At 36.2% G+C, this 15411-nt stretch overlaps 1 protein-coding gene across 4 annotated transcripts in view; it reads right to left on the bottom strand.

Moving 5' to 3' along the window:
- KMT2E (lysine methyltransferase 2E (inactive)) overlaps positions 1–15411 on the bottom strand; it is a 97502-nt gene that overhangs the window by 58435 nt on the left and 23656 nt on the right. For 3 of the 4 annotated variants that reach the window (XM_028158686.2, XM_008149890.3, XM_054726555.1), the window contains exons 2-3: positions 11755–11827; positions 8145–8329 (exon numbers count right to left, since the gene is read on the bottom strand). In XM_028158686.2, the coding sequence (XP_028014487.2) occupies positions 8145–8215 (71 nt within the window). In that variant the 5' untranslated portion in view covers positions 8216–8329; positions 11755–11827. The remainder of the gene's footprint in view (positions 1–8144; positions 8330–11754; positions 11828–15411) is intronic. The other variant, XM_028158650.2, reaches the window with a different exon arrangement.

Here is a 15411-nt window from a genome sequence, read left to right as displayed (position 1 = left end):
TAATAAACAAAAAAGAATGACACCTTAGGGTTTGGGCTTATGCAACTGGATAGAGATGGAGTTATTTAAAGAAAAAGATGAGCCTGGAGGAAAAAACAACAAAACAAAACCAGATATGGGGGAAAATCAAGCAAAAAAATAAGAGTGTGGCCAGTTAAATGTAGTACCCAGAAAGCCAACAGTTAAATCTTTCTATTAGGAGAATGTGGTTATTTACATCAAATTCTGAGAAATCTATATAAATTATAAAAGACTACCAATTACTATGACAACATGGGTATAGTGGTGTTATGCAGCCTGATGTTGAGTGCAAATAACTCTTTCAGGGAGCTTGCTGATAAGAGGAACAGAGAAATGAAAGAATAAATAAAAGGGACAGGAGTTTTGTTTTAACATATTTATGTGATGGGAATGATCTAATATAGAGAGAAACTGAAGATACTTCATCAGGCAAGAGTGAAGTATCAAGATCTTGAAAAGGTGAGAGGGGATGAGATCCAGAGGGCAAGTTTAAGAACAGGATTCCAAGAAAAAAGTGTTGTTTTCCATTTTACAAAAGGAAAAACAATCTGAATATAAATACAAGATTTTAGATATGGAGTTGTGTCACCAGCACCTAAAAACAGTAGCTGGTATATAATAAGCCCTCAATAAATATTTCTAATAAGTAAGAAATTCTTATCAAGTTGTTGTTACAATTGTAGCTATTTTTAACATTTGTTTTGTTGTTAATCCTCAGCTGAGGATATTTTTCCACTGATTTTTAGAGGAAGTGGAAGGGAGGAGAGAGAAACATCCATGTGATCCATTAATTGCCTCCCGCACTGGGATCAAGCCTGCAACCAAGGTATGTGCTCTTGACCAGAATCGAACCCAGGACCCGTCACCCCGAGGGCTGATGCTTTATCCACTGAGCCGAACTGGCTAAGGCTGTTGCTATAATTTTAAAGCAAGTCATACCACTGAACTAGTAGTATTTACTTTATTATGCCAATGAAATCAGAGAAAAATGGTATTCTTTATTAGAAGCTGTACCTCCTCAAGATTCACTCTCTCTAAACAAGAGGTCAGCAAACTAGGATCCCTGAGCCAAACCCAGCCTGTTGCCTAACTTTGTAAATAAAGTTTTAATGCAGTGGTTCTCAACCTTCCTAATGCCGTGACCCTTTAATACAGTTCCTCATGTTGTGGTGACCCCCAACCATAAAATTATTTTCGTTGCTACTTCATAATTATAATTTTGCTACCGTTATGAATCTTAATGTAAATATCTGTGTTTTCCGATGATCTTAGGCGACCCTGCTAGCGGTTCTCAACCTGTGGATCTCAACCCACAGGTTGAGAACTGCTGCTGTAGAGCCTAAAACCATCGGAAAACACAGATATTTACATTATGATTCATTAACAGTAGCAAAATTATAGTTATGAAGTAGCAATGAAAATAATTTTATGGCCCTAACCGGTTTGGCTCAGTGGATAGAGCGTGGGCCTGCAGACTCAAGGGTCCCAGGTTTGATTCCCGTCAAGGGCATGTACCTTGGTTGCGGGCACATCTCCAGTAGGAGGTGTGCAGGAGGCAGATAATTGATGTTTCTCTCCCATCGATGTTTCTGACTCTCTATCTCTCTCCCTTTCTCTCTGTAAAAAATCAATAAAATATATTTTTAAAAATTAAAAAAAAGAAAATAATTTTATGGTTGGGGGTCACCACAACATGAGGAACTGTATTAAAGGGTCGCGGCATTAGGAAGGTTTAGAACCACTGTTTTAATGGAACACAGTCATGCCCATTCATTTGTACATACTGTCTGACTTTCCACTACAACAGAGCTGAGTAGCTGCAACAGAAACCATCTTGTTCCAAGTCTTACATATTTACTCTGGAAACAGTAGTGATGACTGCACAACACTGATAGTACTTGACACTGAATTGTATACTTAAAAATAGTTAAACTGGTAAGTTTTATGTTATGTATATTTTACTACAATGAAAAGAAAAAGAAAACCACTAAAGCCAAATGTGGGAAGAGTCAATAGTATCAAATCCTGCTAAGAAAACAAGCAACATAAGGTCTGAAAACTATGCATTAACTCCAATGTGATAGTACCATGGTTAAAGTAAAAGCCAAATTATACGCAGCACATGGAAGAATAAAAGGAAGAACAATGAAAGAATTCAAACATCTGAATAGGCCTACAATTTAGACAGTGTCCAAGGAATTATAGGAAAGAGAGGCACAGATAATACTGACAAGGTCAAGATGTAATCCAAATTAGTCATTCTCAGGCCCTTCCTCTGATCCCTTGAGGTGATGTTGGGGGTCTGGAGAAGGTGATATGATGTTGCAAAGATTTGGTAAGTAGCGCAGGTAGAACAAAGATGTGGTAGGACTGCTTTGCATCTGGTCCCAAGGGAGTGTTCAGGGTATGGTTTCTTTTCCTCAGACTGGAAGTAGATTTGTTCTGGCCTAGAACAGGTGGTAGTATATCTGTTCCTGCTGGGTCTAGATCGGTATAGTGTGAGAGCAGTTTCTGAACCCCCAACAATGATGTCATGATGCTAGGGGTGGAGGGTAGGCTGCTAAGTCCTGCTTGGTGTAGGACAGAGTAGGACAGGAACTACTCAGGAAACAGAATCTTTGCTGCTCCAAAGTGATGTTCAGGCACTGCCCTTGAAGGTATTTTAAAGATCATGTTGTCCAACCTCCAGGAGATAACTGATCTAAGTGTCACAAAATCTAGTTTCAAGCCCTAACTCTACTACTACTAACTCATTGTGTATCCTTGGGACCTGCCATATAAACCCTCTAAGTCACATGGTGTTATAATAGTAAAGAAAACACTAAAGCCCAGATCTCTTAAGTTGGTCTAGCACTTTTCCCACCAAATTATCCCCATTATTTCTGTAAAATTGACTAGAGTGCTATTTATGCCTGTGGATTAGCGACTTGATGAGGTAAATAGCTTTACCTCATTTTTGTATTATAAAATGGTAGTATGTGTTGCTTTATTAGAAAGTGACACAAAGCCTTTGAGTTCTGGTAATCCTGAAAATATACCATTTAATTTTCATTACTTCACAAACTTAACAAATATGGAGAGCATTTTTGGTCATTAAAATTTTTATGCACTATTTCCATTCTTAAAAATGAAAATAAGCTATTTTCAAATGTGTTTTAATTCTAAATTACTGTCAAGAACTTAGAAGACAAAACAACTACCATTCTGTTTACAGTAATCTACGTAATGTTGCCACGTTTTTCTGGACCACTTTACTAATTTTAAATCTTATTTGTTTATATCAAAACTGGAGGCCTGGTGCATGAAATTCGTGCATTCAGGGAGTCCCTCAGCCCAGCCTGCGCCCTACCGCAGTCCGGGAGCCCTCGGGGGATGTCTGACTGGTGGCTTAGGCCCGCTCCCCCAGGAGCGGGCCTAAGCCATCAGTAGGACATCCTTAGCGCTGCTGTGGAGGCGGGAGAAGCTCCCGCCACTGCCACTGTGCTCGCCAGCAGTGAGCCCGGCTCATGGCTTCTGGCCGAGCGGCACTTCCCCTGTGGGAGCGCACTGACCACCAAAAGGCAGCTCCTATGTTGAGCGTCTGCCCCCTGGTGGTCAGTGCACATCATAGCGACTGGTCATGCCGCCATTCGTTTGATTTGCATATTAGCCTTTTATTATATAGGAGGATATCCCATTTTCTTTAAAAAGCCATCAGAAATTATCATCCAAGCCATATTATACATTCTTAGTGCAGACATTTAAGTTAGGTGAACTGAATTTAAGATTTAAAAAAAGAGAAGTGCTAATCATTAAATTAAGAGTAGCATTTAGAGAAAAATAAATTTATAGAATAATTAAGCTCTTGACACCTCAGAAATTGGACTTTTATAATTCCTTCTTCCTCATCAAAAACTTAATTTCTTCCCTGTAATAAACCTTCAAAATATAGTTGAATTTTAATAAGAAGTTTATACCAGTATTTTAGGTAAAACCTCTAATTTTACTTTTAATATTAAAACATTCAATAACACACACTTGGGTATCAGTAATGGCACCTGGATAAACTGGCTCCCTAAATGTTATAATAATGGGTGTAAAAGGTCTGTCTCCATATGCTCCTTCAGATTTGTGATCAAAACTTTCCATTTCTTTCATCCTTGTTATGATCTATTATTTTTCAAAGACATAATAAAATTAGATACATTACAATAGTATACAAGAAAATTTTTAAAATGGAGAACAGGTTTTGTGTAACAATTGTCCTCATTTTATCACATGTGGTATTTTGCTTCATTTTACTCATCTTTAACAAAACCTGGCTCTTTTGACCTATGTGGCAGCATGGATCTAGAGCTAAGCAACCCTGGGTTCAAATCTAACTCTAGTTTTTATTAATTATGTAGTCTTAGGTAAATTTGTTAATCTCCTTGAGCTGCATTTCTTTTGTAAAATGGGAATCATTCCTGCCTGAATTTTTGCTGGGATGGTTAAGAGATAAGTGAAAGTACTTCTGAATTAAGATAAGCAAATCAACACTTGGAGAGTAGCAGAAAGTATTAGTTTCTTGATAGTGGATTAAATGTAAAGCAACCATAAGCAAAAATGTTGAGCACTAGTGAAAAATCTATAATAAAAGCATAATATGCAAATCAACTAAACGGCTGAACAGTGGAATGACTGTCCAGACAATCTTCTGGAAGAAGCTGGGGCTGCGAGGGCTGAGGCAGCCGGGGCTGTGAAGGCCTACCCTTGCATGAATTTCGTGCATCAGGCCTCTAGTGAAATAAATAAAAAGCTACTGAAAACATTTTACTACATGCAAAATATTTCAGTACCTTCAATAATATAAATTCAGGCTAATAGTGCCCAACCAATTCAACAAATTAATAAATTCTTTCAACAGGTGGCTCTAGTGACACTGAAATTATTACCAAATACTATAGCAAAATACAGATGGTAAAAATGTAATCTCAGAAATTGGGAGTCAAAAAGAATCACATTAATACTTCAATCCAAACCCTTTTCTTTTTTTTTAATTAAAAATTTGGAGGGTGACATTGGTTAATAAAATTATATGTTTCAGGTATACAATTCTACAACACATCATCTGCATATTGTATTTTGTGTTTACCACCCCAAGTTGAATCTCCTTCCATCACCACTTATCTCTTCTTTACCCTCTTCTACTTCCCTCCACCCCCTCCTTCTCTGTGGCAATCACTATACTGTTGTCTGTGTCCATTATTTTAATGCCTCCACCCATCTCCCCAGTCTCCATTCCCTGCCCTGTGACCACTGTCAGTCTGTTCTCTGTATCCATGAGTCTGTCTCCACTTTGTTAGTTTACTTTGTTCATTAGATTGCACATACAGGTGAAATCATATGGTACTTGTCTTTCTCTAACTGGTTTATTTCATTTTAGCATAATAATTTCCAGGTCCATCTGTGTTAAATTTTAAATCAGTTTAATTTATTAGTGATATACTATATTTTAACTGTACAATCTTTTCTCTTTAAAGTAACTAACATATCCTATATAATAAAAGCCTAATATGCAAACTGGCCGAACAGCGGAATGATCGGTGGAACGACTGGTCGCTATGACATGCACTGATCACGAGGGGGCAGACGCTCAACACAGGAGCTGCCCCTAGCCTGCAGGCCCCAGGCCAGCCAAGGCAGGTGCCAGAGGGCACCCCCAACAATTGCCCAGCTGGTCGTCCTGCAGAGGGAGGCAACTGACGGCAGCAGGGCAATCAGGGGGCTTTGCCCCACAGAGGGAGGCTTCTGGTGGCAGCAGGGCGATCAGGGGTAGGGCCAGCCAGTGAGCGGGCCGGCACCACTCCGCTGCCAGTTGGTGGGGCCGGCAAGTGGGCAGTGCCAGGCTGGCCAAGGCGGGTGCCAGTGGGGTCTCCCTAATTGCTGCGCTGGTTGCCCCACAGATTGGCCCTGATCGCCAGCCAGGCCTAGAGACCCTACCCATGCATGCATTTTATGCACCAGGCCTCTAGTAATTAATAACAGTATATAACCACCTGAGTACAATAAAATGTAATTCTCTTTTTAAAAAACATCTTATTTTGAAAAAATTAAGTAGCTTCACACTAGGTAAACAAAGAAATGTACAGGGAAGTCCCATACACCCTTCTTTGAGCAGACTGTATCTTACACAACTATAATATCTTTTGATTATGTATTTGAAATTGAAAGGAAGCAACATGTTAATTATATCAAATGTTCTTATGAAAATAATTCCAAAAGCTTTCTGTTTCTGTGGGAAGGGAAAAAATGTGATTTAAGACTCTTTTTAAGCTTCCAGGTTTTATACTAAAGAAAAGAGAATTCAAAAATTTGAAAATCAAACCAAAAAACACACTAATGGTTGTCCCATAATAAAAACTGGCACCAGCTATACTTTCTGTGTCCACTGAGTGGGAGAAACTATGCCCAAGTGATACATACCTGTATGCGGAGTAAAAAAAATTTTTTCCCTAAAATAATTACTTCAAAGACTGTCATTCTATCATTACCTAGAAACTGATAATTTTTCCATAATAAAAATGGCCTTATTTATACCAGAAAAGATTTGGCTCCATAACATAAATCATACTTATATTCTATACATTATAAATGTATTTAGTAAAGAACATAGGCAGGAAGCTATCCTCGACATTGCTCTTTCAATGTATTATTCATTCTCTTTTAATTGTATAATTATGTGGTTTTCATAATTTCATCATGAATTGCCTTATAGTACCCATATTAGACATTCAAACAAGGCACAGATAAATGTACCTCACATTGTATACTAGAAAAATCCCTATCTAGCATGTAAGTAATATTTCATAAATTATATCTTGTATTAATTGCTTAAAAGGCTAATTTAAAAGACCATTGAATTATTTTTAATAAGTCAGGAATCTTTTATTATTACCAATAAATGCCTATAACTATTATCAAATATGGATTTGCATCTCAAAGATAGATGTTTACATTAAGACAGACTAGTACTTTAGACTTGAAACCTCTTGCCTCTCAAGCCCTGCTTCTAGGTTCTTTCCTTTCTCAGTAGTATCCCTATTTGGGCAGCAATTAACTGTTACAAGAGTGCCTTGTTTGGGAATCTATTATTTTACAACAAAAGTAACTCATACATTTTAGTACCAAAAAAAACATAATGGTTCTTAAAAAATATATTACAATAATCATACAGTTAAATGGACTGTATAGTCTATTATAAGAATATTAGAGAGCATCTGTCTTTTCCAATGGCAGAAGGAGTGGTAAAAATACTTCTAGGCCACTTGAAATGCCAGCAAAGGAACAGTAAATTCTTTTCATCCTTTCCATTCACCAGTTCTAGCAGCCCTAAAATAAATTTCCTTAAAACTTAAATTCCATTAACTTCCACTTTCTGGTCAAAAAGAGTCCCATTCAGCAACTATGTATTGAATCAGAGAACGAACATATGAATCTTTCCATGCTTCAGCTTCCAACACTGTCACTTGAACCCCTTGCAATTCCCAAAAACAAATAACCACTCAATATTCACAGCAATAACTTAGTATTAAAGTGGCTGGTTATTAAAAAAAAAACAACCAAAATAAAACAAAATCTGTCCACACAATCACCTAGACCAAATAGTCTGGAGGCAAGGTAAGAACCTTTCACTGAATCCATCAGAAATGGCTCCCATAAAAGCAAAAAATGTCAAAATAAACAGCAGGAAACACTCCCTTTTTCTTATTTAAAAAGAACTTAAATTTTGATTTTTACTCAACTTAAAACACACACCCATGTTTAAATGGATATTAAAGATTCAAATTTAAAACTAAATTATATTCCAATATAAACATGACAAATCTTACAATCTAAACAAACAATAACCAATTATATATTGATTCTTGATGTCAACAATTAGCAAATGGAAAAGACAAAAAGAATTAGAAAAAGATACATCATTTTGATTCAAAAGTTATTTATAAAAGTAATTTTAGTTAAAGGGATTTTTACCTTCTGATATTTTATTTTAGACAAGAGTCTAAAGTGAGAAAAATATAAATGCAAATCAAGCACTGCTTGGTTGTGCTAAAATAACTGTATGAAATATTTTGCCTATCCAAAAATCTTTAAATACTTACTCTGAGCCTGCAGCCATTTCCAAGTATGACGTTTCTGCTGTATCAACCCCCAATGGGATCACTATGCTCATGACGTTCGCCTCTGATAAATTCGATTACTATGGAGTCCTATGCATTGGTATCCAAAACACTGGGGCATGCCAGCCACAGTGCTCATTGCAAACATCTAAGTGCATCCACAAACCCTGTTTAAAAGAAAAGAGAACAAAAAATTAAGAATCCTCTTCCTAGTCCTAGCAACAGCCACATTTTAACAATTAACAGTAAATAAAACACATGAGGAAAGCATTCTTTATTAAAATATTGATACAAATTAGAATTTGCTCAAGGAGTCAATTTCATTTTTCTGGAATTAAGCTATGTGATTGTGATCAAAACAAAGTTTCTGCGTCATAATCTTCCTTAGGAAATGAACTTAGAATGCCAAAAGGATTACTACTTATATTCCTTAGTGAAGAACCAACAAATATTATTCATTTTACAAGACAAATGGAATTTCTTACAGCACTTAGTATCCAAAAACAAGTCTTCTTGTTCAGTGTGATCTAACAATAAACTAACAAATATTGAATATTCACTATGGACTAAGCAGCATTAAGCTTTTACATGGATGATCTCTTTAATCCCCACAATGCTGAGATGCTAGTAGGAATCTCCACTTTACCACTAAAGGACACAACAGCAAAAAAGGTTAAATAACTTAATCAAGTTTGCTCAGTTTAAGAGATAAAACCAGGATTCTAATCAATTCCACTCTCTATATATGTATATAAAGGAAAGCTATTTTATTTGTAATAAAATCAACTGTTTTACAGTGGTTGATATTTTCCATACTACAGAAATACATGTACATTGAGGGGGTTGGGTTCTCCATGTTTTTACAGATCACTAGTAGAGAAAACTAATATTCTTGAAGTGTGTCTTTTTAAACAAATTTACCATAGTAACAAAAATATATTGTTTTAACATCAATCTTTTAAATCTAAACTCACTATATAACACCTGCTATATATATTGTTTGTGGAATATCTACTCAAAATTTTTTCAGCAGTGACAACTCAGGAACAAAACAGATAAGAGATAATTCTATAAACAGTCAAAACTGTACCTGTCATGTTATATCTGAAATAATGAAAAGCAGTTTCTTCAAGTAGTAATTCTTATGTTCATCTTTAATTTTTTACAAATAAGCTTGAGAAAAACTGCTCAGGGTTAATTCCTATTTAAAAGATGATGGAGTTTTGTGGGCTCACACCTTATGGGGGAAAATACCAAAATAGGGAAATAAGGTGATAATGGTGGTTTCAATTCTCCAGGAAGGCTAGTCTTTATTTTTAAACTAGGGAAGAGCTAATAAATTACAAGTTATAATAAAAATCCTATATAATAAAAGGCTAATATGCAAATTGCTCCCTTGGGAGTTCGACTGCTCACTATGATGTGCACTGACCACCAGGGGGCAGCGTGGAATGAAGAAACCCTAGCTGACAGACGGGGGAAGGAAGGCCCTGATCGCTTGGCCAGGCCTAGGGACTCTACCCATGCCCGAATTTCCTGTACTGGGCCTCTAGTATACAATAACAGGCAGTTGTACTTAAAAGTTTAAAATGTAAGCACTAAACCTAAGCATCAGGTTCCTTGTTTATAAAATGGGGATTTATTAGTGTTTCTGTGAAGAAAAGGAAATAATGAATGCAAAGCACTTCATACAATGCATTAAACACATTTAACAATCAGTGATAGCCACATAAGAAAAGTTGCTCTTATATCATCACACACAAAGAAAAGTGTGGATAGAAAAACTCTCTAGTTCCCATTTAAAGAGAATCTTCTAATAATTTTTGAAAATAAAGTAATTATGGTTCTCTACTTGCCATGTTTTTTATGGCTTGATCCATCAAATTAAAATTGTCCTTTAGCCCTAGCTAGTTTGGTCAGTGGATAAAGTGTTGGCCTGCAGACTAAAGGGTCCCAGGTTCAATTCCGGTTAAGGGCACATGCCCAGATTGCGGGCTCGATCCCCAGTGTGGGGCGTGCAGGAGGCAGCCAATCAATGATTCTCTCTCATCATTGATGTTTCTCTATCTCTCGCCCTCCCTCCCTCCCTCCCTCTCTGAAATCAATTAAAAAAAATTTTTTTTAAATAAATAGTCCTTTAAAAACAAAGCAGAAGGAGAAAAAGGAAAAATGTCCTACCTTCTTTTCTGCACCTGTCACCATATTAGAGTTACTTCATAAAAGCCATATTTATTAACCTGCACAAAGCTATAAAATTATAAAATTTCCAAATGACAAAATATAAGCAATATACAAAACTGTAAGTTTATTCTATTCAACTGTCATTCTATATATCTTTAAAATGCTGGAAACTTGGACCTAATAACAGATAACAATTATAATTTAAAAAATGTATTTTCTTCCTCTTGGTAGCAACTAGTTGGTAGATGTTTTCTTTTACTTATCTTTATGTTAAATTAATAGGAGATCTTATATTTTAGATAGGTGCTGTTAAATACCTAGTTGCTTTTTTTTAAAACCAGAGGTATACCCAGCCGGTGTGGCTCAGTGGTTGAGCATCAACCTATGAACCAAGAGGTCACCAGTTTGATTCCCGGTCAGGGCACATATCCGGGTTGGGGGCTCAATTCCCGATTGATGTTTCTCTCTCATCAGTGTTTCTATGCCTCTCCCTTCCTCTCTCTCTAAATAAAATCAATAAAAACATTAAAGCCAGACAAAAAATGGGAAGCAGAAATCTAATCATTGTGTATTCTTTTAGGTAACTGAATATTTCCAACCTAAAAGAATATTTTTTGAGTATGTACTTAGCAGCACACCCTATTTTATATAAGTATACAATCCTCAAACACTACATTTAAGCTGTTTTTAAACATCAGTAAAGAGTTTGTCATAAGCCTATTTCAGACAATAGCTTATATTTGTGTGAGTACTGCCTGTCTCTCAAGCCCTCGTGCAGTTTTTGGAACATAAAAGCTATTCTACAAAATATTGGTGAATGAATTAGAGCACCTGGGGTAAAATTGCAGCTCTGGCTTCATTAATCAAACGAGTTACCAACCTATACAATTAAGTGCTACAAAAACAATTATATGATACCTTCTCCAGAAAAGCATCTCTCTAAAAACACAGCTCATCCCCATGACAAAGACACATCACCACATCTGAAACAGAATCACAGACTCTGAGTTTGATTCAATAGAGAAGAACTCAGTAATTTGCTCACAAGAGGTCAGAAGACAAGAGGTCATATCTACTGAGACCCTAAGTTGGCAAATAACTTCACTATATCAAAAACTCTATACCCAGGAAACTCACAGTTTAAAAATCCAGTTGATACTTAATAAAATCATAAATTCATTAGAATCAAATAATTGTGCCTTAAAAAATAAGAGGAAACCAATGTAGTAAGCAGAAAAGATGTGAGCTTATAACACTGTATGTATAACTAGAGGAACAACAATTAGCACAAAGCTTTCACATCTTATATGTGAATAAAAAAAACCTAGTTATCCAACTGGCAAGTAAAATATATACAAAATACACTGAGAATAAATGACAACCTTTACAAAAATAATATAAAAGGAAATACCATGAGATGTCTGGTAAATCTGAGGTCCAAGAAAGAATAAATGTCTTCACAAAACCTGCTATCCAGAATAGACCTAGAAACCAAGTGAACATAGGAATATTGAGCTGTTTTTAAATGGCATAAAATTATAGGTACTTTTGTCAAACATGGCACCTAAAACCAAAGGGACTCACACAAATATAGCAGCTAATTCTTAAGGAAATAAATTTATTCTTTACTTTTTTATACTTATAAATGTAAACACAAGTAAAGGCAACAATTAAAGCTAGAAAACAAACCAAACTAAAAGCAAACTGGGAAAATACAATATTAAAAACAGATTTAGCCAAAACAATGCAACAATACCAAAATAAACAAAACCCTAAAGTAGGAAAAACAAGATAAAAAGCAAGGAAAAGCCATTAAATTAGAAAACACTCTTATAAAAAAAAACTGGATGACTAAAGCTGCTTTTAAGACTATGTTAAAAAGTTCAGAAAACAAAAAGTACTACTGAAAAGATGAATATGATACTCAAAGGCAGACAGGATGAAAATATGAGGAAATTTTTCCTCCAACATTACAAATACAAGTGCCCCATCTAAAATAATCTCTTTGAGGAAAGGGTTATTATCACCTTTCTGTCCTTTATAAGCACCTTACACAATGTTTATATTTTCGACATGTATCACTAAGAGAATAAAGAGATGAATTTTGGACTGAAATTACTAATAGAAATGAATTAAAGAAACTTGAAAGAAATTGTAAGGGACCACAAACCAGAGATTTCATTATAAACTAATGGCCCAGCGCACAAAATTCATACATGGGTAGGGTACCTAGCGATCAGGGCCAATGTGTGGGGCAACCTGTGGAGCGACTGGGGGCCCCCCCGCCTTGGTGGCCTGGTGCCACCCACTCGCCAGCCCAGCCACCACCACTGCCAGTTGCCTCCCTCTGCAGGGCAACCAGCGGGGCAATAGAAGGGGCCCCACTGGCAACCACCTTGGCTGGCCTGGGACCTGAGGGCTGGGGACAGATCCTGCATTGAGCATCTGCCCCCTGGTGGTCAGTGCGCGTCATAGCAATGGGTCGTTCCATCGGTCATTCCACCATTTGGTTGATTTGCATATTAGGCTTTTATTATATAGGAGGATTAGAAATTACACTGCCCCCATATTCATTTAAGATTTTTTATTTCTAGCAGTTGACTAAAAGTATAATAAAAATAATACTGATTGATCAAGACCTGTTACCAAGTTACTACCTATGAAACTATGGGCAGGTCATTTCACTATTCTAGGCTTCAACTCAAATGGAGGTAGGTTAGGTTGATAATCTTACAGTTTAAATCTTAGTCCAAGTACATTAACAGATTATTCCTGATCATCGAAACAACAGAACAAACATCAGATTCTAAAACGCTTTAAAAAAATTGACAACAGAATGAATTAGGTATTTCTCCAACTGGGTTAGTATTAGTATCAGACAGTGCTCCATGAGCACTTACTGATTGATACTCAAACCTCCTCAACTGAGGTTATAACTGTTTTAACAAATATTGATTGCTTACAATGCTTAATCCTTACAAAGAGCCTATATTGTACATATATTTATTATCCCCATTTTATAGATAAGGCAGAGGGATTAAACTTGTCCCAAGTTCCATAGCTAATAAATAGTAGAATCAGGATTTGCTCTCTAGCAGTCTGATTTCAGAGCCTACACATTATGTTTGTCTGAAATTAAAAATTTCCAGATAATTAGTCAAATATAATTAGTTAAATAAATAATCTAGAATTTATACTTAAGGGGGGGAAATTGACAACTGTCTCTCTCAAAAAGAGGAGAAATTTAATAAATATGTAAGAGTCTCACTCCAGAACATCTGGCACACTAAATGAGAGAACATTATCAAAACCAACCTTGTTCCTTTCCCAAACCTGGTCTACTTATAAACATGAATCCATTTCACAACAATGCATTTAAACACTACCAAAGTAGAGATGCATGGGTTTAAAGGCTAAAATTTGTGCTTAAAATACTTCAGGGATGGTGCAAAGCACATAATAAAAGGATAGAGATATTCAAATTCCTCAATCTTTTCACAAACAAACAGATACCTCACTGGTGAACTGAAAGCAACCCATATATTAAGGGAACCATGCTCCAAATTTGAGAGTACCATGCATGCATAAGTATATTCAATTCCTTATAAATAGAACTATTTGTTAAGCAAAAACTACCTATCTACCCAGTTACGTTTTAACTTGGAAAAAAAAACTTAACTTGGGTCTCCCTTAAATAACCATTTGGTTCCTGGAAACAAAGAAATTCACCAATTCAACTTACACTACTATTTTCATAGCAAATAAAATCTCTAGAAAAATCTGTCTTCTTGTAGTCAAGGTTAATGTTGGTGGACCTACTTGAAAAATGGAAACCTATATATAAAATTAAATGTTCAAAAAGCACATTTTCATGCACTAAAAGAGAATTTCACAGTGTCACTATCATGTTCAGTACAATTCCACCCAACTATACCATAATGATGAAGAATGCTGATGGTGGGCAGGGCTGTGCCTGTATGGGGAGGAGGTATTTGGGAGCTCTGTATTCTCCATTCAATTCTAAAGTGAATCTAAAATTGCTCTAAAAAATAAAGTCCATTAATTTAAAAAATACATGTATGAATATAATATAGTGATCTATTTGTTTGGCATTATTTAAGGGGGATACCTTTTTTTTTTTATAATCCTCACCTGAGGAAATTTTTCCATTGATTTTTTGGAGAGTGGAAGAGAGAGGCAAAGACAGAGAGAAATATTGATGTGAGAGAAACACATCGATTGGTTGCCTCCTACACACACCCTGACCAGGGCCCGGGTGGGGAGGAGCCTGCAATTGAGGTATTGGCTGGAATCGAACCTGGGACCCTTCTGTCTGCAGGCCGACACTCTATCTACAGAGCTAGTGCAGTACCATTCTTTCTACCAGATTTTTTGGGAAGGTATTCTAAACGCCAATTCTGCAACTAGCTAAAGTACTTGTATACTCCATCACCACTCCTTGACAGCCTCAAATTAAAATATTTAATTTCAATACTATCCAGTTTTTTTAATGCACCACTGCTATTTTTTAAACATATTTTTATTGAGTTCAGAGAGGAAGGGAGAGGGAGAGAGAGATAGAAACATCAATGAGAGAGAATCATTGATCGACTGTCTCCTGCATGCCACACATTGGAGATCAAGCCTGCAACCCAGGTACATGCCCTGATCGGGAATTGAATGGTGTCCTCCTGGTTCATAGGTCCACACTCAACCACTGAGCCACGCTGGACCGGGCCCATTGCTATTATTATTATTATTTTTTTTTCTACCATAGTAGACCCCTTTGATACATTAAAGTAATTCTGATGAAATCATTGGTGAGATAAACAAAACCTTCCCTGACTTTACTCCACCATGATAGCTTTTAGTGAAACTGAAGTGACTAAGTTACAAAATGCTCAACCAAGTTGTTTTCTTATGATATCTCAGGTTAGTATATTCACCCATGCAAAATCCAAGGTAGTGTAACAGAAATAATATTAAAGTAAACATGGCTATAAGCATCTTTTACATTAGGCATTTAGAAGCTTTTAGAATTTCCTAGGTGCTATAGATTGTGGGAAAA

This window comes from Eptesicus fuscus, chromosome 14 (assembly GCF_027574615.1).
Source record: "Eptesicus fuscus isolate TK198812 chromosome 14, DD_ASM_mEF_20220401, whole genome shotgun sequence".
In the NCBI taxonomy this organism is placed as follows: Eukaryota; Metazoa; Chordata; class Mammalia; order Chiroptera; family Vespertilionidae; genus Eptesicus; species Eptesicus fuscus.
Note: the sequence above shows the minus strand (reverse complement) of the source record. Positions and strands in the feature narration are given on the sequence as shown.